Source organism: Myiozetetes cayanensis, unplaced genomic scaffold (genome assembly GCF_022539395.1).
Source record: "Myiozetetes cayanensis isolate MyiCay16 unplaced genomic scaffold, myiCay2020 scf16, whole genome shotgun sequence".
Lineage (NCBI taxonomy): Eukaryota > Metazoa > Chordata > Aves > Passeriformes > Tyrannidae > Myiozetetes > Myiozetetes cayanensis.
The window spans coordinates 18,033,438-18,057,560 of record NW_026087270.1 but is presented as its reverse complement, the minus strand read 5'-3'; the positions used below and the strand labels follow the sequence as shown (position 1 = coordinate 18,057,560).

The following is a 24,123-nucleotide window of genomic DNA, read 5'->3' as shown; positions in this document are numbered from 1 at the left end:
TTTAACACAAAAACAGTAACTGAGAGTCTCTTTTTATTTTTCTTTCAGTGTACATGCTCATTATTATTCCACTTAATTTACAGAAGGGCTATGTAAAATGAAATTAAAATTAGAGAGGAAACAAAAAGGAAGGTTGAGGCATAGAATTTTCTTAGCAAGCAACGATCACGGGAGACAGCACAGATTGAACAGGGATTCAACAGGAGTGACACCTAGGGATAAAGGTAAACAGTAACTTTTTCCTTATCCATTAGATTTTCCATGGGGCTTTTTTGTTTGTTTTAGCAAAACAGTTTAAGAGTATCACAGTATACAGGAAGACTAAATGGCAAAGAACATCTCACACACACACACACATTTATCCCTGCTACTGGTCCAGGATCCAAAACTTCAGATAACATTCGATTTCCTATCTCTCATTCATTGATAAACTATACAGGATTACACTGTACATGGAGTTAAAATTACAAAAATGTCATATTTACAAAAATCTGTACACACATAGTAAAACTCACAAAATTGTCATCTATGTATCACAAGTTGCGACACCAAAATATTAAAAATGGGATAAAATTATACATTTCTCTTGTCCATTTTTAAAAAGGGTTCATTGTTTCAAAGACAGACCATCTATTTCTCCCAAATAAGACTGGTAAGAGAACTAGAAACCTAAAGTATCCTCCTGGGATAAAATGTCGCAAGCAGCATCTCCCAACTAGAAAGAGCCTCTCCCTGTCTGCTGGGGTGGGGTGTGCAGGTAGCGGGTATGTACAGAGACGGTGGAACTACAGCGAGGATGTCTTTGGCTAAACCTTTGGCATAAATTAAAATCACACCTCAAAAGTTACAGAAAAGGTTTTCCTGGTGATGGCAGAACTGGGGAGTTTCTGTCTGAGATATACCACTATATACAGCTCCTCTTTCTCTAAGGAAATAGAGTAGGAATAAAGGACTTTGCAACAGAGGCAAATGAGGCAACATTATTTCTTTGTTAAATTTTTCACTAGTATGAAAAATTGTATCAAATCTTTTCACTAAAACATAATTCAATCGTAGAAATAACCTCTTCCAGAATTTTTTTTTTTTTGTAACAGCGTATGAAAAAAATTAGTAAACCAGCCATGAAAGAAAAAAATTGTATCAGCATATCAAGTACATATTAGTGCAGGAAGGTGGATAAATCTGATCCACTGTATAAATAAGCTTTATGCGCAGTGTACATTAAATAACCATCACACCCCACTCACACCCAGTACACAGATGCTCCTCAGTGAAGATAAACATTTATCAAGTAATTAAAGTGTATGTAGTGCAAATGTTACAACCAAGTATTATGCACATGCTACTTGCTTGGTTTAAAGTTACACAAAGATGTGGTGCCTGAAATCATGGACATATATACATCCTTGTCACACTTGGTACAATGTCCTAAGCCACAGAAATACCGAGGTGTTTATATCTATATATATATACACACACGTTTTTCTTAAAATGTGACCACCACATCAATACAGTAACACAAACAGACTAAAATCAATACCTGCTTCCAGATGCTCCAAGGCTCAGAAAGTTTGTGCTTCTAACTCTTGCAGTCATTACGTGCCCCTCTTCCCTCTCCCCCTTCTGCCAGCCGAGAAGGAGGGACAGTCTCTTCGGGTCTGTGCTGCATAGGATGAGGGCAACGGAGAGGAATAAACGACGGCACAGGCACCTAAGCTGCTTTCCTCCATCAACAGTTCCACGCCCCACGATGAAGGGTTGAGAGAATTCCCTCTCCACACCGCTCCTGGGTGGAAAGGCTTATTGAAAACAAAAAAATCATAACGTGCTTTCCATATTATAAGTGGCAGCAAATCAAGGCACGCTGTACTAATTGTGTAGCATTGAGATTAGCTGGCTCTGCAGGGGAGGCTCACTGGGGAAGGTCCGACGTCCTCAGCTGGCTGCTGGGCCGCGTGGGGCCGTACAGGGTGACAGAAGCTATGTGATTATTCTGCATCACCTGCAAAAGCACAGCAGGACAAGGGGGGATCAGGACAACTGGCACGCTGAACAGAAACCCAGGGGTACGAAAATGCTGAATATGGAACTGATCCGCCCCAAAAAGAAACCCCAACGACAAAAAGGGAGCGCTTGGCTGGTTCCTAAAAACGGCCTCCAGATTTCTAGGACACATCTGAACACCAGCACGCTCCACCACTGCTCAGAGCCACCTGAACACCAGCACGCTCCACCACTGCTCAGAGCCATGTACATGTATCTCACAGCCATGTACATGTATCTCCTGCTAGCACGAACTCCAGGTGACAAAGTCCCAGCTATAACACGCAAATGTACACCCTTGGAGGAGAGCTTGGAAAGCTGCCTCTTTCCACCAGTAGGCACTAAAAATACAGCCACTCCCAAGCACTGGCTGTTATCACCATGGGGAGTAAGAGGCCACTCATAACAATAGCAAACTCTTCACTTTTCCATGCTCAGACAAAAATGAAGGGGTTTTGTCCTAACCTCAAAGATCATTCGCTGCAGTCCAAAGCAAAACGTTGACCCAAAGGGGTTAGTGTTGTTCGGAGATGATGACCTGAACAGAAAAGAGGGGAAAAAGAATTTAAAACTGGATGTGTGGGGGTCAGGAACCCCTTAGGGAAGAATAACTACTCAGTCATATGAGGTAAATGGCAACATCTTTGTCATGGCTCTCATCAAAAGAAAGTAAATCCTCATTACACCGGTGCTAGGCTCCAAGTGAGGCAGAGGAACAGCTCTGCTGATGGCAGAGCCATTATTAATACTCAGGAGAGAGTAATCCAAAAGCTACTAGTGACCTCTACAGGAAAACTCTCTTGCACTTTACTTGAACAGCAAGAACCCTAAAAGCAAACAGACACACAGGAAGAGAGAAGCACCATGTAATTTATTACACATATTTTTTTGTGCAAGATCCTCCCCTTTGTGTCTCAGCCCTTACCATACGTATTTACCATAGAATAAGCCAAGTTTTACTAAACAGTATTTTTCAAGATCTATGGATCACTTGTCTTTCAGCTATTTCTGATATTTTTGGATCATATATTGACAATGGCAGACTTCTGCTGACTGCAGTCAATTTTAGATTACAGCCAAAAAAAAAACCCTAGAAAATATTTGCCTTCTGTCCTTTCTTGTAAACTGGTCAGTTTTTCAAACTGCATTCTGAGCCATTGAGATGTGCTCAGTAAAGCGCTCTCTGGTTGAACTACTCTCTACAACACAGATGGAAAACCAGAAAGGCTCTGTGTCATCACTGACAGGGCTTCTGCTCTAATCAGCTCACTGGCATAAGACAGGAGTAAAGGGGAACAAAGAGCACAATGATTAAGGGAAAAAAAATTAAAACCATGAGAAAGTCAGATGAAAACACATTGTTTGGTTTATTTGAAACTGCTGCAGCATTTTCACAGCACCCATTGCTTACACTTGGCCTGAGACAAAAATCATGGTTTCACATCATAAAGTTATAAGTCTGCAAACAGAAATGCCCATTTAACCCAATATCCAGCTCAATTCCTGCAGAAACAGCAAATTTAAGGACTAGTGTATTTTCAGGCAGCCTAAAATAACTGTGGAACAACCATGTATGTTGTTGATAAAAGCAAAGCTTCCTCAGACAGACTGGTATCACATACACTCTCATGTCCACATATACTGGGCTGTGTAATATATTGTTGAAATGCATACAAAGAGTAAAAAAACTCTGCACTATTTATTACTCATAAAAGAGAGACTGTTTTACATGCTGCTTAGCTCTTCTCTGCATTTAGTAGTTCATAGGAACTTTGGAAATGCTTTCATGCAGCATGTCAGGTTATTTCCTCTGAGAGCAGCTATCTAGTCTTGGGAGTGGCTAAAAAAGCCTGGATCTTTAACCAGCAAGGCAGTGCAAAAGTAACTAATGCAATAAACACTATTCCTCATCCTCTGTTATCAGCTCAGCCCCTGCCAAGCAAAATAAAGAGAGATTTTTACCTGTGAAGTACCACTGGTTTCTCTACAGGGTGCCCCAGTAGATCCTGAATACTGTCCCACTGCAAATACATCAAGAACTTTGTGTTAAACTGGAGGCCCAGCAAGACTCTTCTTTTTATGTAGCAAGAGTGTTACGTACATTTGTTTGTGACGTGCTCATTTGCCAAATAACCTCAAGGTTGTATTTACAGAAGTCATTTGTGACTGCAGCCATATTCAGTAATGAACTATGCATTACTAAGGCTAGGAATTTCTCTCAGGGTATTTCTCATTATTGTCTAAAAATAGCCTGGAATTAGAATTATTATTATACAAAATTCTACGGGTCTTATAGGTAAAATGGAGCTGGAGACTCTAACAGCATTTCAGGAGCAGCTCAGAGAACAGAGCAGCTGTGGGAAACTTTAAAAAATATCCTCTTACACACCTTTACAGAAGGGAAAAATATCCCTGTTACTACCTCACCCAGAAGTCTTTCCTTGATTTAAGCAACAAGACAGAAGAAAGCTGCACTGCTTAGGAACTGGCAACGTCCAGCAGTTCCCCTCACTCCAACCAGACTCGAAGCAGCTGCAGTTTCCCACACAAGACTGAAATAAGTCCCAGCACTTTGCAGGGTGTGAGTGATCACACCAAAAAGCATAGAATGGCAGCTTCCTGGTTGCTGACTCCAATTTTATTTCCCAGTATGGGACCCAAAATTCACCAAGGAAAGCCTTCATTTGGCACTCCAGGAGCCAAGAGAGCAACACTGACCTTGGCTGAGCATTAACTGCAGAGACACAGCTGAGCACAGTTTTTGAGAAGCTTTTCAACTTAATGTAGCTCTCAAATATGCAGCAGCAACTGCCCAGCTGGGGATTTCATTTAGGTGGTGAGGCTAAACAGTCTTCAAGGAGTCTGCTGTCAGTCATCAGGAGGTGTCACACTGGCAGTGACATTTCTGTCACTGCTGCCTGAGGAACATCTCATTACTGGCACCCTTCAGAAGAAAGTGGAAGGGCACTGGACTGCCTTGTTAACACCACATGTCTTCAAGAGCTCTCTTTAGTAGAATAGCTCTGAACATTTTGTTTACAGACAGGTCTTCCAGCCAACATTCAGCCACTGCTGCTGTCATTTCCCATTCACTTATTCTGCTGTTCTGTTTCTACCTGCAGCTATGTTAAAATGCAAGCCATGCCATAATGCAGTAATTTGCTTTACTTGAAGAGTGCAATGTCTTCAATCCCTAACACACCAAAATATTTAAATCACAAAACATACTCTAACTTCTGGCCTTCAGCTATTCCATTTTAAAACAACATGATACCACTGCTATAATTTCTTCAGTGTATTGTAAATTTGGCACAGATCATTTACATGGTTTCAGAAAATAAGGAAAACACTCAGTTCTGCAGAGACTCACCTTGCTGTATGTTGTACATGTTTCTGTCTGTGAGTCAGCACTATCTGTTGAAGAGGATAAAAAAAAGCCTTTATAGCTTGTGCTTGAAGAGTCCCCTATATAGTCCTTTATTTTGAGATGTTAGTTCAGGCAGGAGGAGACATATGAGCCTTAAATCAATTAATATACCAATTTATTGGCAAACAGAATTGTCAGTGACACTGATTCAATGCCAGTTAAGGTGATTACACAAACCTGCCTATTTACAGCAAGTTCCCAGATCTAAGATTCCAGCTGTGTAAGCTGTAACTCCCATGAAGAGCACCACTGTAAAATAAACTACCTCTCCGGGCCCAGAACAGCCCCCTGCCGAGGTGACGTGGCCTGTCCCCCGTGACGTCCAGAACACCCCACGGCACTTGGGAAGGAGGCCTGGCTAACACCGGCACCTTGAGAGCCAGGAGCTGGCAGGCCTGAAATCAGCTCAAACACCACTCCTTCAAAACAAGGATGGCAGAGAGCTTGGGAATTGCAGTCTGCCTAGTAAAAAAAGCTGCAGGTAGGGACAGCATTGCATTTACACTTTCAGCCTTAAAAAGAAAGTGTTTGCTGGTGCTTTCAAGCACTTTCAAACACATATTTGAGTACTCCTAAATATTGAAAGCACGTTCCCACATACTAAATCAGTTGAACATTGCTTTTGATCAAGTTAAAGACCATTTGCTCCTCTTATTTTCCCCCTGCTAAATAAACCTGTGCTGAGTTCAGTGACTGTGCAGCTTGAACTCTGGCTCTCAATTTATCGTCTGATGTTGAGCTACAAAAGGGAGTTAATAAAACTGCATCAGGCACTGCCACCAGAGGGAAGAAGTTGGGCTTTTTTGAAAAGGTTATAACATCTGTTTACAGCTTGTTACATGTCCTGAACATAAGCTAGAGACCAGAAAGGCGAGTTAAAAATGCCAAACAAATAAAAAACCAGACACATTCAGAAGAAATTCATGATGCTACTTGAGGTGAACGACATTAATCAGAAATGAATGCTCTGAAGTACTGTACAATAACCTAAGGCAAAATAATTTAAAAAGTGAGAACTTTCATGCTTATTCTCTTGGCTGAAGTACAAATCAACTTTCATATAAACCTTGTATACACAGACATTGCTTTTTCAGGTTCTTAATCCTCCATATGCTCAGACTGCTGTGACAGCCACAGGAGAGCTGCATGTCACACAGAAAGTGCTTTCAGGGAAAACCAGTCAGAACAAAGAAAGCATCCTGGCCAAAATCCAGCCAGCATGTGGTATGCCCAGGATAATCAACACACATACCTTCCCAGGACACCTTTATTCTTACATTAAAGAAGTCAACTTCAATCACTGTGATCTTCAAACAGGGCTCCCCTGCTTTGTTGAGATCAGTTACATGCACAGAGCTGGGGACATCTTAGTACCTTGCCAAAGGTACTAATATAATCACCTAGTGGTTATGGATGTATCTTTTCAAGTAGAGACTTTCAGGTGAACAACAACAGCTATATTTTGTTTACAGCACATAGAGCCAACATATTCTGGATGTTTATTCTCATTCCCAGCTAAACCAGTTTACATTAAACATCACAAATAAGCCTTTCAAGAGCAAGCCAGCACTAGATCAGTGGACTGGACAGATGAGCTCAGACTAACACCTCCTTACAGATTTTGAGCCTGCAGGTACAAGGTAATTGATTTTAGCTGAGGGGCAGCATTACAGAAAATTAGTGATGTTGCAGCTAAGTATGTGTGTGATCCGAATAAGTAAACAGGGTAGTGTAAGTAAAATCAGAGAACTGCTAACTTGCCCTGAAGTAGCTTTTCCACTTAAATAGAAACCTAGTCCCAAAATTTCTCCTCTGCCTCAATGACTGCAGCATCCTGTGCCAACAAAGGACACATCAGAAATGAGAAGTGATCATCCCTCCCCCTGGGGCAGGACAGCAGGGGAAGTACTCACCTCGCTTAATGACGAGGGGAATCTTGAATTCACAGCGATGGTAGCTACAGAGAGCAAATGGTAAAGATATCAGAAACACAGAATTATAAACCAGTATGAACTGCACAGCCACAGACTCAGGGCTCTTAATAACCCACTGCTCTTAAAAACCCGCTTCATGAAGAGTCACAGCAATAATAAAATGGAAGTGAGAATCTATGATAGCAGATTAAGTTCTCACTTAGATCTTCTACATAAAAAACACAGCAGCCTAGGAATGTCCTGACACAATTTGCTAGAGGACACAAGAAGCCCTTCAGCACAAATTACTCTGCTGTTACACAGAGTGGATGGGGAAATATTTAGCTTAGAAGCAGCACTATAGATTTCTCTGTCACTAACTGCTTTAATCAGACATCAAATCACTTATTCTTTGACTCATACCCCTCTTCTAAAGAGTTTACATTTAACAAGTATTGAAAACATCTTCAGAAGCATGAGAGAATTTTTTTTAATCACTAAATGAAATATTGTTATGAAAAAACCAGCAACATACCTAGCAGTAAATGGATACTCCTGCTACAATGAAGTTTGCCTCTAGCAAGAGTTAGCCCCTTATAGCTGGACCAAGAACTACCCTACCTCATTCCCTGCTTTGAGACACACTTGACAAAGGCATTCAAGAGTAAGAAGAAAATATTAATAAAAAGTGTTACTAATGGTGTCTGAAACCTCCACAGGTTACTGGATACACCAAAGACACTTAGGAAAAAAGACTGGAATTTTAAAAAAGGAACATTAAGAGTAGCGTTAAAACATCTGGAAGGGAAATTTTAAAGAGACCAGTTCTGCACACTCACATGTTAAAGTTGTAATGACCAGGATAATTTGTATGCAGGACAAATTTCTTCACCTTGTGAGTGTTTGCATCAAAGAGAATATCCTGTTGAAGACAAAAAAAAGACAGGTGAAGCAATGTGGATAAAGGAACCTGGCCTTCCCCAAACTAACCTGAGATTAGTTATAACAGTACCAGTACAGAGAAGTATCTATCTACCCCACTGGAACGGAAGGCAACTATGAAAAGTAGTATTTGAAAATAAAACTATTTGTAAATGCAGATAACACACATCTCCTCCAGCACTCAATCACAACTGCAGCTTCATTTGCTAATGCTGGCAAGTTTTCTAAGGAGGTCTTGTTTTTCTGCACAGTATTTACAGGAACAGAGACTAAAGCAAAGCAGCTGTAAGGAGGGCCATGAAGATTGAACTACATCCCACAGCTCAGCAAGCTCTCACACGTGATGTTATGGCACACCTGTCTCATTCTGTGGGACAAGGCCATGGATCTCAAAGCAGGACTAGTACACTTATGCATCAGGCACAGGAGAAAAAGGAGAAAACCTAAGAGGATACAAAAGTGCAAAGAGCCCTCCATCCACTGGTGGAGATAAAACATTCCTGATGAAATCTGTGTTAGAGAAAAGTCAGTGTAGCTTTTCATGTCAAGACATTCCTAAGGCAGCAATCAAGAGTTTTGCAGCCCCTCATTTCCCACAGCCTCTCGAGAGGATTGCTGTGTAACTAAATCAAAACTTTATATGAATTGTTTAGGGAAACTTCCCACTCACCACTCCAAGGGTGAAATAATTGAAGAAGTAGTCATTGCACTTTGATGGGACCTGCTTATGGGGCGAGGGCGAATGGATTTTCATCTGCAAGAAACACATTTTTCAGATATATTCAATAACACCCAGAGATGAATGTCACTAACAACATCACTACATTTAAACAAACTGCCATAATGTCATCTGAAGCCCTTGTTCAAATATGTAAGAGACTGTGGCTCATGACAGGATCATCACCTGCTTGCAGCAGCACAGTGACACATCAGCTTATTCAGTTACCTGAATGAAAAGGTTTGCTTACATGCTCTGTGTAAAAACATTAGGAAAGGATCAAAGTATGTGCTGAAGTTCCTGTACATTGACTGTAACTGAGGAAATAGCCAGCACACACGTTTGGATTCAAAAGTGCTCCCATTTGTATTAATTCTTAAACCAGTTAAAATTATGCAATTAGACTTTTTTTTTTTTTTAAATTTAAACAGATTGGCACCAATTCAGCTTTAAAAAAAGCTTTTTAAAACCTATTATATATTGGTTCATCCTGGTCTATCACGTCAAGTGAAGCACTCGTGATTTGTGCTACATGGCGGTTTATCTTCACCCACCTGGCAAAACACAAGCCCTGTGATGGGACTGAGACACCACTGAACAAAGTCCTGGGCCTGAATGAATTCCCTCACCTTGTCTTCGGACTTGTAGAAGACTTTGTGTGGAGACCCCAAGGTGCTGAGCACGTCCTGGCACGAGTCTCCGAAGAACACGCAGCGCTCGAATACCCGCATCTTGGCATCGGCGAGGACACCTGGGCCACAGCCTGGGGGGCAGAACAGCTCTCAGTGCACCCTCCTCACCACACAGTGCACCAGCACAGCAGCACCAAGGGTTAGCATTCCTCTCTCTGTCACAAACCAGACAGCTGCACTCCTCAGACAACAGTGCCAAACTCAGTTTAACCATTTACTCCCCAACAGTTTAAACGCTGCTTATCACACCGGTAAATGAGCTGACTGCTGGATGGTTCCACACTGTAACCTCCACGTTCAGTCACACCATCTTCACTTACTAGCCTTTCACATGAACAGGACTTGGTTTCCTAGCCTATCTCAATTTGATCAGATTAGCACTAAATACCAGGAATTACTTCTGTCTCTAAAATATTCTACTTCAGCAGCTAGAGATGTATCTGCAGCTAAAAAAGTCGATCCCATGAAGTGAAATTCTGCATCCACATTAACTGTATCACAAAACATTCTTTACTCAAGATTCCCATAACTGTAACTGTTCCCATAAAGTAATCTGAAAATATCTGCTCCATTCTCATTCATCATTTTCTATTCTTCATCTTAATTTCTCTTTTTAACGTTTGCATATTGTGAATGTATTCCATTGTTTCCTCAATATCCGCAGAGCTAGGAATCAGAACAGGTCAGAAGCTGAGTCTCCTAATGAAAAGTGTTAAAAACATCTCAGTACCTTTTTTTCTGAAATACTGTCAAGTCTCAAGTAATGGTGACTGAACCAGATCCTTTGCAGCTGTCATATCTTTCCCTCATTTCTAAGCACCCTCCCATCTCTGACAGCACATACATGAGGACTCATCAGTCGCTGTCACTGTCACCACTGTCTCCTACAGCAAATGAAAACACAATTGACAGTGCAGCTTCAGGCTGGAGCACTGATGCAGTCACTTGCTGGCATTTTTAAAAGCCTTCCAGATTTAATCACAAAAATATCAACACCATACAGATCCCTGGATCTCACAGAAGATGTACACATACACAAGGTTTCTGGGTTTCTCATGTGTTTTTTCAGTGATGTACTGAAAGCAGGGATGTGCTTTATTCTACACACACATCTGGAGACAAATTCAGTTTCTGCAAACAGACTCTTAAGAGTTGGAACATCTGAGTACAGGACTACAGTTCTATGATTTCTCCAGGGCCAGGAGAATGTGGCAGCAGGCAGATTCACCTTCACAAGGGTTTTACTGGTTTTGTTTCCAGGAGTTCAAAATAACGTAGTTAGAACACTTTGAAATCACCTATACAATCGTGACAAATAACCCACGCTAATTTGTACAGGTCTACCCCTCTTTTCCTGAGGAAAGCAGCCAGTTCAGCGTTGGGAGTGTCTCCAGTACCTGCAGTGAGCAGGCGAAGCCGCAAACCTGAGGGTCCAGTTCCATCTCGCAGGACATCGACGTTCTCGGCGTACACATTCCCAAGGAAACAGCTGAGAGGCATCAAGGGAGCCCTGAAACCCATCAGACAGATGTGCACAACAGTCACTTCATCTGCAAATTATCCAGTAACAAGCTGGTGCCAGCTCACTGGAACAGAGCACATTAACTTGGACAAAGCTGCTTTTAACTGAGACTGAAGATGAAAAGTTACATTAAACAGAAGGATCAGAAAGTCTGGGGAAAAAAGAAGAGGAACAAGACAGTACTCATATGCAGGATCTTTACTATTAATGAAACAAACTGCAAAAGCCTATCCATGATGCTCTCACTGCTCTTGGGAAGGTACTTTCTAGCCCAGAACATGAAATCAGTTTGTACAGCTACACCAAATGCAATTGTGCTGCTTTACTGGCTAAGTTCTCAATTTAATTCAACAACAATATTATTTTAGAAAACAGTAATAGCCCCAAGTAAGATATTTTCAATGGAAAGGCTGTTTTTCTGGGTATTGGTTTGCACCTGCTCCTTAAAATTCACTGTTCTTATGCAAATTCCTCCTCCAGGTGAATGATTTGGGCTCCAGGTCTGGCTTTGAGCTCCCTCACACACACACAGCAGAGCCCCATGTGACAATCAGTGCTTTCACTAGAGCCCACCATGTCACAAATGGGTACAGACAACAGCATTTTCCTGAAGTGCACTTATTTCTAATTAGGAGACAATGTGCATAAACAAGGTTCCCCTCCTGAGCAGCACTCCCAGGATGTGTTTCTCTTCTGGTATTAAAACTCAACTGTCTCTGCAAAAACTACCACCTTCTCACTTTGGATATTTATAAGCCAAAAGGAAGAATTTACAGAAGTGCCTTCAATTTTTCCCTGAGTAAGGAAACAATGTTTTTAGAAAGAACAAAACATCAGATGTTGTACAATAAGGCACTGCTTTAAAAAAAAAAAAGGCAGAATATAATACCACAGAAAACATTAACCATAGTAAAATATAACTCCTCTGTTAGTGTTAAGGCATGAAGGTTAGTTTTCTCAGAATCCTAGAATGGTTGGGTTGGAAGGGACCCCAAAGTTCCAACCACTCTGCCACAGGCAGGGACACTTTCCACTAGGCCATGCTGCTCAAATACCCCCCCAGCCTGGCCTTGAAGACAGGAAGCTCAGACATATCTGCAAATGCACTGAACAGATGCACATGGCATATTTTATTATTTTTGTATAGCAAGAGTTTAAGACCCTTGTGGGACCCTGACATGACACACACAGTACCAATACACTACAACTTCCTGACTGCCTACACCGAGTTTGGTTTGCTTAGGGAGAGGTCATCAACAAAACAAAAAACTAGACTAAAAATAGCCTAACCACATGTCTTACTTGATTCATTATGGTTCCTGCTTTATTTAACTAATTCATTTTCAGGCCAATTGAACTTGCCTACTACAGCTGAACCAAGCTGATTTTACAGCAACATAAATCAAATCAACATTTGATTATAAGGTCTGAGGACAACACCTATGGAAATTTGGAAGAGGTTGGTATCTAAAGGCATTCTGCACATCACCAAATTCATAAAAGACCCAAACTGAGCTAAAAAAAAGATCTGATTATATTTAGCAGTGGCAAAACAGTAAATAAATGATCAAAAGAGCAGGCCCAGCTGTACATACTTGGTATCCTGCAGACTGTTTCCGTTGTAGATGTACATACGTTTCACAGTCGCACCATGTGGGATTTGCAGAGAGGCCAGGCCATGGGCAAAGTTGGGCTGTGGAAACACAAAGTCAACACTTCAGCTCAAAGTCAGAAGTTATTTGAGGAATACACTACATGCTTATCAATTCAAGTAAGTCTCTGGCCAAAGACAAGGCAGGGAAAACAACAAACAACCCCAACCCCCCAGATGGTGTTTCTCTACATTACATCAGCCCTGGATTCCCAAGCTGGGGTGAAACGCTCACCAGGTTTATCCATCAAAAGATGGCACTGGGCTGACAATTAGCCATGGTGTGCACTGAGAACTTCAGTTTTTCCCTGGGTTGATCACTGGCACCAGCACGATCGAGGTGTTTGTACCGATACGCTGTGTCTGAGGTCTAAGAAGTCATCTGTCTGAATGGAAAACTTCTTTTTTTCTCTCCCACTGCATTAAATTTCAGCCTTTTCACATTTTTGCTGGTTTGCAAAATGCCTTTATCTGATGAATGGAAACTTGTTCATTAAACAGATTTTCTGCTCCCCTCATCACTGCACTCTCACACGTGTTGTGAGGACAGGATTTTGAGTGCTCTCAGCAAAGAGAAACTGTGCTAAGGAAGTCAGGCTGACTCTTATCACACCAGAAGAATGAATTTCTTTCAGCTCTGAAGATGACAGGACCTTCTTCAAAACTGACCATATACTTTGCTGTCATCAGACAGAAAAAAACCCCTAACTTTGTCACAAAACCAAGATGCACAACATGCAAACTATTACCTGGTCTACTCTAGCAGGACATCACATAAGGTAGACACAAAAAATTCTTCTTAGGAAAAAAACATTAACCTAGAGCAAATGCCTTTCACTGCTGTAGGCATTTCAAAGGAACCCTGCACTCCTTAGCTGATGTAGAGATGCCAAAGTCTTCTTCAGTTTGTTCAGTTCACATTCATATATGATTGTCCCAGAACACGACAGATTTTGACATATTCAAATTTGAATTCACTCTGCAGTCTTTCCTAATGTTCCTCCCTAAAAGCTCCACAAATAATCATCTTCCCTGTGGACTGTTTCATACTACTATTTGCTGAACAATCCTACTTCTACCTCTTTATATTCCTGGGAAGACTTTGGCCTTTCACTCTGTGTGAACATTTTATAACCTCATTAGAACAACTGAATGAAAGACTTTGAGAATGAAAAATCATTTTCTCACTGTTCTAGCAGTTTTATTTTAACACCTTTTACTTTTAGGTAGTGCTGCAAGGAGCAGGGAGTTGGACTCAAAGATCCCTACAGGTCCCTTCCAGCTTGAGATGTTTTATTGTTTTTTCAAATCTCTGGTATAACAATTGACTTTTTCAGCGGCTTGGTCATTTCATTCATCAACGCCCTGGGAACTCCTGCATGCAAAGCAACTACTCTTTGTTGGGCCGTGCTTTTTGTTTGGCTTTGTTGGTTTCTATTTACTGATCAATATTTATGAAACCCAACCGACCTTCACTGCTGCTAAATAATAACTTCCCTGGTTACCCCCTGTTTTCTCACAGGCCAACCACAACCACTAAAGTACCAGGCTGTGACATAAAACATGTGTCACCATGCTGGTTATTTCTTCCCCTTTGTTTTGGCTCTTCAGACGCTCCTTTATTTTTAACTGATAAGCCTAGATTATACAACTCATTCTCACACCAAACAAGTTATACATACATATATATACACCACAGAGGACCTGATCTTGTTTCTGCTTTAAACAGTGATTCCCAAAGACTTCAGAGAACACAGTAACATGTTCAGTTATTCAGTATTTTTCAGTTTTTGGATGAGTTTTTCGGTAACTCATCCAAACATTTGGTGAATATGCAAACAGGCATTACAAATAAAGCTCATTCATTTGGCTTGCTAAAAGCACTCGCACGGAAGGACACTTAAGATGAAAATGTATTTTATGAACCCTATCCTACTTTAGTTGCATAATCACTTTGATGAGATTCAAAAATATCTGATAAAAGAACAGCCTCCCAGTGGATTGCTTAATATTTATGTATTTCCACAGACAGCACTCGTATTTTTAGAAGACTCCTTTCAACAACAGAACTGCTGGTCCCAGTTCATGATGCAAGCCAAACCTCCGAGCACATCCTTCTGCTAACAGGAAGCAAGTTTTTAACTGTGAAATGGTTACATAGCATGAGCAAGAGCACAACTGAGGAGTTAAATTCCTTTCAAATGACTGGTTTCTTCTGCTTGCAAAAGGCAGTGAGACACATTGTAGGTGATACTTTGCAAGTACCATAAAGGCAAAAAGACCACCCATTAACTAAGAACGACTGCTGACCTCGTACTTCGGAGTTTCAGTCCAGGAGTCCAACTGAAAAGAAAACGACAGTCCTCTGAAATTGAGGTGAAAGAGCTGCTCAGCTGAGTTGTACACTAAAAGGGAAAAGAAAGTAAAAGCAGAGTTACCAAAATAATCTGACAATTCTCCAGTTCACATGTAACAGCTCCTTCATTACCTCAGTGAATTTGCTACATCTCAAAATGCAGGAACACAATTACACAGGACAATAATAGCTTTACATTTAATTTGTTGCAGTAAAAACACAGCAATAAGAGAAACCGTGGCTTCATTACAGCTGCCTCCACAAGCCTGCAGGCACTCACCTATCCCTAATGATACAATTACACAATATGACACAATCAATTATACCTTCATATCTCTAAAGTAAACAGCCACCATTAGCACATAACAATTCTGTCCATTGTTATGTAAATCACTGTACGATATTAACCAGGAAGTCTTTCAGACAGATGTGCACAGAAGACTGATAAATCCCCTATTTCACACCACCCAGCTCACCCAGTGACCTCCACTGGCACCTCTGCTGGGAGAGGAGCTGCCGTGCCCAGGTCAGCTGAGTTTCCTGGCTCAGACAGCACACGGAGGAAATGCTTCCCACACAGGGCCCAGGCCTTTACAACAGCCATCCCAAATAACATCACCAGAGCCAGCAGCCCACTGGGCAGCCCCCCAGACAGCACCAGTGAACTAGAGCATGCCCAGCCTTCCAGCAGTCACCACATCACGAGATGTCCTGATTCACTGCAACCAATTGCACAACACCAACTATAAACAACAATAAATGTCATCCCAGTACTTGGACTCTGACAAGACACGCTGTTTGCTGAGACTGTGGAAAGAGATTAAAAAATAATCCCAGAAGACTGGGAGCTTGGGAACTGTTCTGGGATTGGTGCTACAAACTTCAACCTGTGCCCGGTAGCCGCCAGGGGAACGGAGTGTTCTTGTAACACACAGGAGCTGACAGCCTGAAAACAGCAGAGGCTACAAACAATAAAGGAACCTCTAACAAGAGAGGCTGCTTTCTTCCACTTTACCAAAGGACATTGGTTCAACAGTCCCTTTTTTCTTACAATTTCATATTTAAGATGACATAGCATAGAGACAAAATGCATACAAATAGATACTTTACTCCCTCCCTCCCAAAGCATCTTTCAAATGTTCAACTTGAGAGACATATTACAAGGTATCTGGACGATGCCAGGCCACCCACGATAGAAAAATAATAGTTGAACAATAAGCATTAAGCTTTCAAAAGTCACCATTTGCCTTTCCTGCAGAATGTGCTGGTTAAGAGTCCCATGCTTGTCAGTCAAAGGAAAACGTGTGGGGAGAGGGAAATGTTTTGATCGGCAGGAAAATTACACAAATCTCTCTCATGTGATAAATTATGATACATCTTTTCCAAAGCCCACAGCCAGCTGGAGGACTGTTTTTCCCCTAGTCATGCCAAGTGTGATATCTGATTATACAAATCACACCAGTTCCCATCCCCATGTTTGCTGATGCTTAGGCTTAAAGGGCAAGGAATGCTTTTATTCTTGGGAAGTCCTCTCATGTCTCCCTCAAAGCCATGGGTCACAACCACAAGGTAAAGGGGTTTTTTAATTATTTTTCCTTTTTATAAAATTTATTTATTTATTAATCACACATGTACCTGCAGAATAACTCCATTCAAAAGTGCTGACAGAAGCAAGACAACTGCTCTGCTGCTGCCCTCCAGGAAGGCATCAGGGTGGGAGCAGCTGGGAAATGTTTCTGTGGAGCAGGAGGGGACAAAGCCACCAACAGCACTAAGGCTGCAGAACAGCTTTTACAGTTCTAGTAAAAGCAGAGGCAGATCCAGAGGCCAAGTCTTGCTGGTATCAAACACAAGACTCTCCTGGCACCTCAGGGAGTCTGGGCAGGCTGAGCTGCAGAGCCAGCAGACAGGAACCCCCTCCCCATCCTCACCAGGCCACTGTGGCGGGAGGGAAGGATGGGCTTTCCATTCTGCCTCGTGGCTTCAGCTCAACCCCCAGCCCTGATCCACGCTGAATGGCACTCTGGCCAACTGCCACATCCATCGGGATTCGGGACAGGATGTGATTTCAACAGAACCACTGGCAAAAGCAAGCACTTCCCAGCAGGAGGGCAGGTCAGGATCATGGAAACGTGGGATCAAAATCCTGGCTTTCAGGGAGGTGTTGACCAACAAAGTGGTCATATTTCAGGAAGCCCCATGACAAAGGTAGTGCAATGTTTCAAGCTAACATTAGCCAAAAAAGTCACAAAGCTGTTTTTTTCTGACTCTTCTCTTGTAAAACCACTGATCTGGCAAAACCAAACCTGCTCACTGAAGGTTGGTTTCAACACAAAAGTGTTGCTAACATTTTGAAATATATTTTGAAACTAGCACTGTATCCTGTTGCAGGAAAGTTCTGCTGCAACCACCTTGGGTTTAAGTGAGAGACATTTTGTGTGAAATTCTAGTGGAGGTGAACATAGAGATGAACAACAAAATACTTTCCAAGTGCCTCCATCGGAGTTTTGGAGGAGTATTAGTACAGAGAAGAGAAGGGATGGTCATGTCCCTCTCATTCATCAAAACCAACACATTAAGAGGAAGGTTTGTCCTCCCACCCCAGCCCCAATTTTTGTGGGACACGCAAACACCATCACCATCCACCCCACAGTCTGAGAACTTTTCAATTTTTTTTGCCTTTTCTATTTTGGAAAACACAAATAAAAAAAAAGTTATCAAAGACTTGTGTTGCACAATATTGTTCAAGCTGTTTATGACAGGCAGCTTTATATAGAGCGTTCACTTCTGCTAAGTAGGCTGTTAATGGAAGAAGTATCTTTCCAATGAGGAAGCTGAATAAGCAAATGCACTACTGAAATGGTACCAGAGGCCAACATTTTAATAAATAAATGTTCATATCTGCATGTCGTTAGATGAAAAGATGTTATGAAAAACTATCATCAGATGAAGCAAGCGTGCAAGTTTTCATAATTAAACATGACAGGTGCACAAGTCTGCAAATTCAGCACAAAGACATGGGGTGCCAAACTATGTTTTTAAGTGCTTGCATACAATTTCAGGCAGTAATAAAACAACAAGCTATTACTACCATAAGCAATGCTTATAGCTGGGTATGTATTTTTATAGTTCACAGTATCACAGTTTTGAAAGCGCTTCATCTCTAAATATTTGCAAATAAGCCATCATCAAATAACAAGTAAAAATTATAAGCTGTGCAAGATATGGAACCACTTTTACACTTCTTAAACTCTACAGTCTCTTGTACATACTATTTCCATAACAGATCTAAGCACAGATCTCAATTTCTGCCCAAGAGGAAATGTTAAGGTCATGACCAAAGTTTAAAAGGCTAATTCTGATCCTTGGAGTATTATGGCCAGAAATCCTCCAAGCTTCATTTCTCTCAATCTGATGTTCCTGTACTACTGCAGGCTTTTATGCAGTGATGCTGCTTCAGCCACATGACCCTCCCCAGTTAATAAACCCTGCTCTGTCATGTGCAAGAGGCTGTCTGCAGACAACAGAGACAAAGACTGGATGTGCAAGCACCATCCATCACAAAGAACACTCGCCTGGTTGGGATCAGCCTGACTGCTGCAAATGGACTGGCTTCAGCTAAAAATAGAGAATGAGCCTCTAAAAACGGTATCTTGCCTATATGGAGCTGATGTTCCCTCTTGTTGTGCCATGGGGCTCCATTTCTTGAAGGTTCCTGGGCAATTATAAATATCCTCCTCAAAGTTTCACCACTGCCTTATTCTCATCACAAACCCCTAACAAACCCCTCACATATTCTCTCCATTTTCACATATAAACAAGGAGCTTAAAGATAAGTCTTTTTCCTGCTCCAGAGATGGTGAACAACCAAGCAGCAGTGCAGGAGTCAGAGCAGGTTCAGCCAGGTTAAACAAACGTGTCCTGGCTCTGCTCGTGCTCACAGAGACTGAGCTCACACCCCCAGCACTCCCAGTAACAGGAGGGAGGCACAGCCAGATGGAAACCAGTTCCACACAGGCTCAGCTCTGACCCTGCCCAGAGCAAACAGCCCTGGCTGACTGCACAGAAAACAGCTCCGGTGTTTGTATGTTCATGCTATACAGAGTCCCCGAGGACACTTGAGAGCTGACCACGCACAACAACGTGTAAAACAACAGCATCAACAGAGCTCACAGTTTTCTGTGATCTTTAATGATATCTGAACACACCATTCTGTGCCAGTGACTCTCTGCTCACCATTTCACTGTAAAACAAGCCACAATTGACATGATTTTCCAGCTGTACAAATACAACCATCCTGGAACACAACATGACAACACAATATGACAACAGAGCTGCCTACACATTGCTCTAGGCAGACACACAGGAGAGGCTTCCTAGAAAGAAGTCTGTCAGTCTAGGTGTGCTTCTCAGGAATCTTTTGGCTTACCTCCTGGATGTGTTGCTCCAAATGACTGATCAATTTGTTCTATGGTAGGAGCAATTGCCTGAGAGTTAAAATGGACACCACTGAAAAGGAAACAAAATTAATCTGAATGGAGTCTACAAACATTTATTCACAGCAATACCACATTTAAGTTGTAAGAAGTCTCCAAGACTGAAGAAAAGAGTAAACTGCTAATTTGATCAAGTGCTATGTTCAGAAATTATGTAAACTCCTTTATGACAGCTATTTGGGTTTTTTGAAAAGAATAACTGAAAAAATGAGTACAGAATTTTAAAAATTGAGCCTAACCAAGAAATCATGCGAGGTCTTAAATCACTTACCAATATTTTAACTTCACCTTAGTCAAGTCATAAACTTCAATCACCTGAAACACAGGAAACAGAAACATTACCATACTTGACACATTTGCACATCATTACAGAGGCAAATTCTTGTCCAAAGGCAAGACCAGCCAATAGTGCTCAGTCCCCTTACAGAACTCTGCCAGGACAAATCACACTGTCAGCGATCAACCACGAAAACTGACTCAGCAGCTGCACATGTGACCCGAGTGCTGAACAGCTCGGGCTCAGCACAGAACCCCCGTGCCCCACGTACACAGCACTGCCTGCAGGAACCACAATTTCACCCACACATCAGCACCCTGGTCTCTGCTGAATTTACTCTTAACCAAATTCAAAGGCAGGCGATAGCAAAAATCAGCTAATTAGGGAATCCTCTAATGAATGTCGAAGAGCAGGCCATTCCCTGGGTTGCCCTGAAGAAGGCCTGGGCAGGACACCAGGTCCGAACACTGACTGCAGTGTTCCAACCTTCCAGCTCCTTCTGAAGTCCAACACGCACACAGCAGGACTGAGCAGTCGTATCCCATTTCAGTTCTGCATAAAAAGACACCTTGCAATCTCACCAAGAGTTACAGAAGACAATCAGAAGAGCAGCCCACAAAGAATCAAAGCAAACCAACACACCTAGTTCTGGTATTTAGGAAAGGTTTTAGACCTTACTGAGTATTGCAAGGTCCAGATCCCTTGTTCTGAATATCCCACCGTGAACACGCCCCTGACACTGATTTCACAGGGGTTTTATGGGACTGTTACTGGATTTTGAGGCTACCCTGGGCTTTAAGCAGATCATTTTTGGCAAGGAACCATGGACAAATGCAAGCTTCTTCCACTCTACGTATGCATTCCCATGTCAGCAGGAAAAGCAAACACATACAGCACATCATAACTGCTGTAAAGAAAAGGTAAAGCACTTTTTATTGTTTTGTATAATCCTCCAACAAATCATTAGCAGATTTAGAGAGGACTCACTCTCCAGCTAAAAAATAAAGCAGTAGTTCCCAGGGAGCTTGCTACCAAATGTGGCTTTAAAGCCTAAAAATATCACCAGCTAAGAAGGAAGTCTTGGTTTTGGGAGATGCCCAGCAAATAACCCTAAATAAAACAACCTGCCATGTTTAAACCACTGTATCTATATATATTTAGAAAAAAAAATAAATCAACATTTAATGGCATTTCAGAATATAATCAACAAGTAGAGCACAAAGCAAGTAACAAATTAACATTCTCGCAGAACCAACGTCAAAGAGAAAACAAATTTTTCTTCTCAGTGAAATACCCTTGGAACTGTGCTTCTTGGAAAAACCTGGCTATCTAGTACTTTAATTCAAATGCAGTTTGACATGTCCAGGTTTCCTTTCCTGCACAGCCTGTTAAAAAACAAAGGCTACTTTTACGAAAAGCTCAGAACAGCAACAACAGGCACCAGCACTAAAAACGGTTTTCTTTTCTAAGTTACAGACACCACACTGACCAAAGGATTAACGTGACTCCACGTGCAGAGAACAAACCCTGAGACCACCAAGGGCTGTTTAGTGCCGGGTTTACTACACAGCCAGAAGGCAGCTGGTTTAAATGAATCAAACCTGACGTGTCAGCACACTCACTGTGCTGACAATCACTACCACGACTCAAAACATCCAGGTGTCTCCTAAGCAGCAGTAGCAGATGGACACTGGGAAACCTAAACTCTGTCCATCACGGAGGGAGCACATGGGACAGATCCTGATGCTAAAATTCAGAGGAATGTTGTCAGAGCTGCTCCTGGATGTACCAATTCACACTAGCCCACATTAGTAACGACTCCTGCCGTGCTCTGGCTGCTGAAGGTGAGTTGAGAGACTATGCACAGGCTGTTCCCCACTCCCTGAAAAAGGAAGGAATTCTTAGGAATGCTGTTTTGACTTTATTCCTGCACCAGTTTCCTTGGACCTATCAATGCTTTCCATTTTAGCAGCCTGTACCTCAATCTCTTTCCACTGTCAAATCTAACAGCAACTGTGTATTAAAAGCAAACATACTAAAGAGGAAAAAAAAAAAGGCCTCCTGATTTTTCCAGTTTTGCTGCTGCTGAGCAACACTGAAAACAGTCACACCATCTTAAAAACAGCCCTTCCTTACTCCACACCTACACTATCCTTTAGCAAGTCCTGTGGCTCACTGCTGGACTGATCCCACTGGGTTCCTTCTATCAAGCTTTCTGGACACTCTTACAAGTTTTCATTGCACTGTATGCATTTACACAGCTTGACTTTCCACAGTTCAAACAAACAAGAGGTACCACTAGGCCACTGAACCACAACATACCAGAAGAGACTGGTTTTCCTGTGCTTTTTATTTTTGAAACAAACCTAAAAATACATACCAGAAGAATTTGAGTTTTATATTTTTAGTTTAAAAAAAAAAATTTTTTTAAAAAACATTATGGAGAAAGACATGAAAAGCTCTTGCTTAGTTTCAACACGGAGTGCTTGAAATGACAAAATCAGACCCTCAAAAACTGGAGATGAAGAGACAAGGCATACACTAGTTACAGCAGTTCAAAAACACTACAGGACTGTAACATTCCCAAAAAAAGTCAGTAAGCAAGTCATGGACTTGAAATGATTATGCCAGTTCTGAGTTCAGTCTCCTTCAGAATTAAATATAATTGGAAAGATTATCAGTGTAAGCTACACCTGCTGTACTATATTTTTATATATATACATATAAAACAAATTATATCTCTGAAAGAGCCACATAGTTATGCTGTATTAATTGTTAATACAGCCTAGAAGTTTTGGGTTGCATTGTCTCTCTGCACAAAGGGTGTTTTCTCACCTTAAGTCTCTGATTGAAAGCATCAAACAGCAGTTTGATTCCATCCTGAGTCAGGTTAAGGATGAGGTCATGGCTAAGAGGGGACTGTAAAACAAAAAAAAAAGCTGTTAGGCTTATAATTGCAAGGTTTCGTTGTTTAGATATATAGCACTGTAAAAGTATAAATGGGTTACTTTGGAAAAACAAAAGTGCCTCAGAAAACCAGCACCTACTCAACAAATAAGCACAACTAAAATACATTTGGCCAAAGCTCTCGACCCCTTCCGTTTCCTTCTGAAATAGAAACAGCAGTGCCCGAGCAAGACCTGCACCCTGCAACAACTCCCAAGGGTACTCTGGCCACTGCTTCAAGTGGGGGAAAACCAAAAACCTCAAACCAAAACAATCCCCGCCCCGCATGAAAAAAAACCCAACACCCTGGAAATGAACATTCCCACTTTAGCATCAGAGACACCACACAGGGAATCTGCTGCTTTCCTGGCACACAAAAATAACAGCCCACCTCACCAAGTCTCACCTCAGAGCCAAGGGTGTGCTTGACAAAGGGATGGTGAGAGGGCTTTGCACTTCAAAAATCAAACTGTCACAGTCTTTTTCAGGCCTCAAAAGGAAGCCTTCAGGCTCTTCGGTTGAGAATTTAGGTTTCCTTAGTTACTGTGAATCATAACAACTGAAGGCTTAATTTGCAGTCTGCTGGAGTCAACAGGAGACGTTCCACTGGCTCTCCTGGGGTCTGTAAGGACCCTACACCCTCTCAGTGTGTGCCTGGGGAAACTGCTCGCTGCTGGAGTCAATAGGAGACGTTCCACTGGCTCTCCGGGGTCTGTAAGGACCCTACACCCCCTCAATGTGTGCCTGGGGAAGCTGCTCACTGCTGGAGCAGTGCAGTCCCACAGGCAGCTGGCCCAGCTCAGCTGTTTGATCACACACCACCTAAAGCACATTTGCCTCAGAAGCTCTGCCCTCCCCAGCAGTCTCCTCAGAGGAGAAAGAGGGTTGAACGACAGGCAGGCAGCAACATTCATGCCCTAGAACTGCACCCAGCAGTTCTGTAGCAAAAGACAGAATGGGGATGGGACATCTGGGGCACACAAAGCCTTCTACAGTGGCAGACACACCCTTTTATGAATTAAGCATTAGCTACCTTATTTTGCTCTGCCAGGAGAGGCTCTGTCAGAAGTCCAATTTTCATCCTAAATTCTCTGCCCTCTTTGTTCTCACATCAGCACTATCTTCTAGCCTGGATCATTT

The 24,123-nt window shown here is 41.9% G+C and overlaps 1 protein-coding gene across 2 annotated transcripts in view; it reads right to left on the bottom strand.

Annotated features, from left to right (window-relative positions):
- The window catches only part of PHAF1 (phagosome assembly factor 1), a 31,661-nt gene continuing 7,538 nt past the window's right edge, over positions 1-24,123 (bottom strand). The window contains exons 3-17 of one of the 2 annotated variants that reach the window (XR_007628438.1): positions 22,873-22,956; positions 20,032-20,075; positions 19,694-19,773; positions 15,219-15,313; positions 12,853-12,950; positions 11,133-11,245; positions 9,673-9,806; positions 8,996-9,079; positions 8,223-8,305; positions 7,384-7,427; positions 5,414-5,457; positions 4,006-4,064; positions 2,509-2,581; positions 1,541-2,002; positions 1-212 (exon numbers count right to left, since the gene is read on the bottom strand). Coding sequence is in view for 1 of the 2 variants with exons in the window: in XM_050311269.1 (XP_050167226.1) it covers positions 1,913-2,002; positions 2,509-2,581; positions 4,006-4,064; positions 5,414-5,457; positions 7,384-7,427; positions 8,223-8,305; positions 8,996-9,079; positions 9,673-9,806; positions 11,133-11,245; positions 12,853-12,950; positions 15,219-15,313; positions 19,694-19,773; positions 20,032-20,075; positions 22,873-22,956 (1,125 nt within the window). In the remaining variant the exon portion in view is untranslated. Of the gene's footprint in view, positions 2,003-2,508; positions 2,582-4,005; positions 4,065-5,413; positions 5,458-7,383; positions 7,428-8,222; positions 8,306-8,995; positions 9,080-9,672; positions 9,807-11,132; positions 11,246-12,852; positions 12,951-15,218; positions 15,314-19,693; positions 19,774-20,031; positions 20,076-22,872; positions 22,957-24,123 lie in introns of both variants that reach the window. The other variant, XM_050311269.1, reaches the window with a different exon arrangement.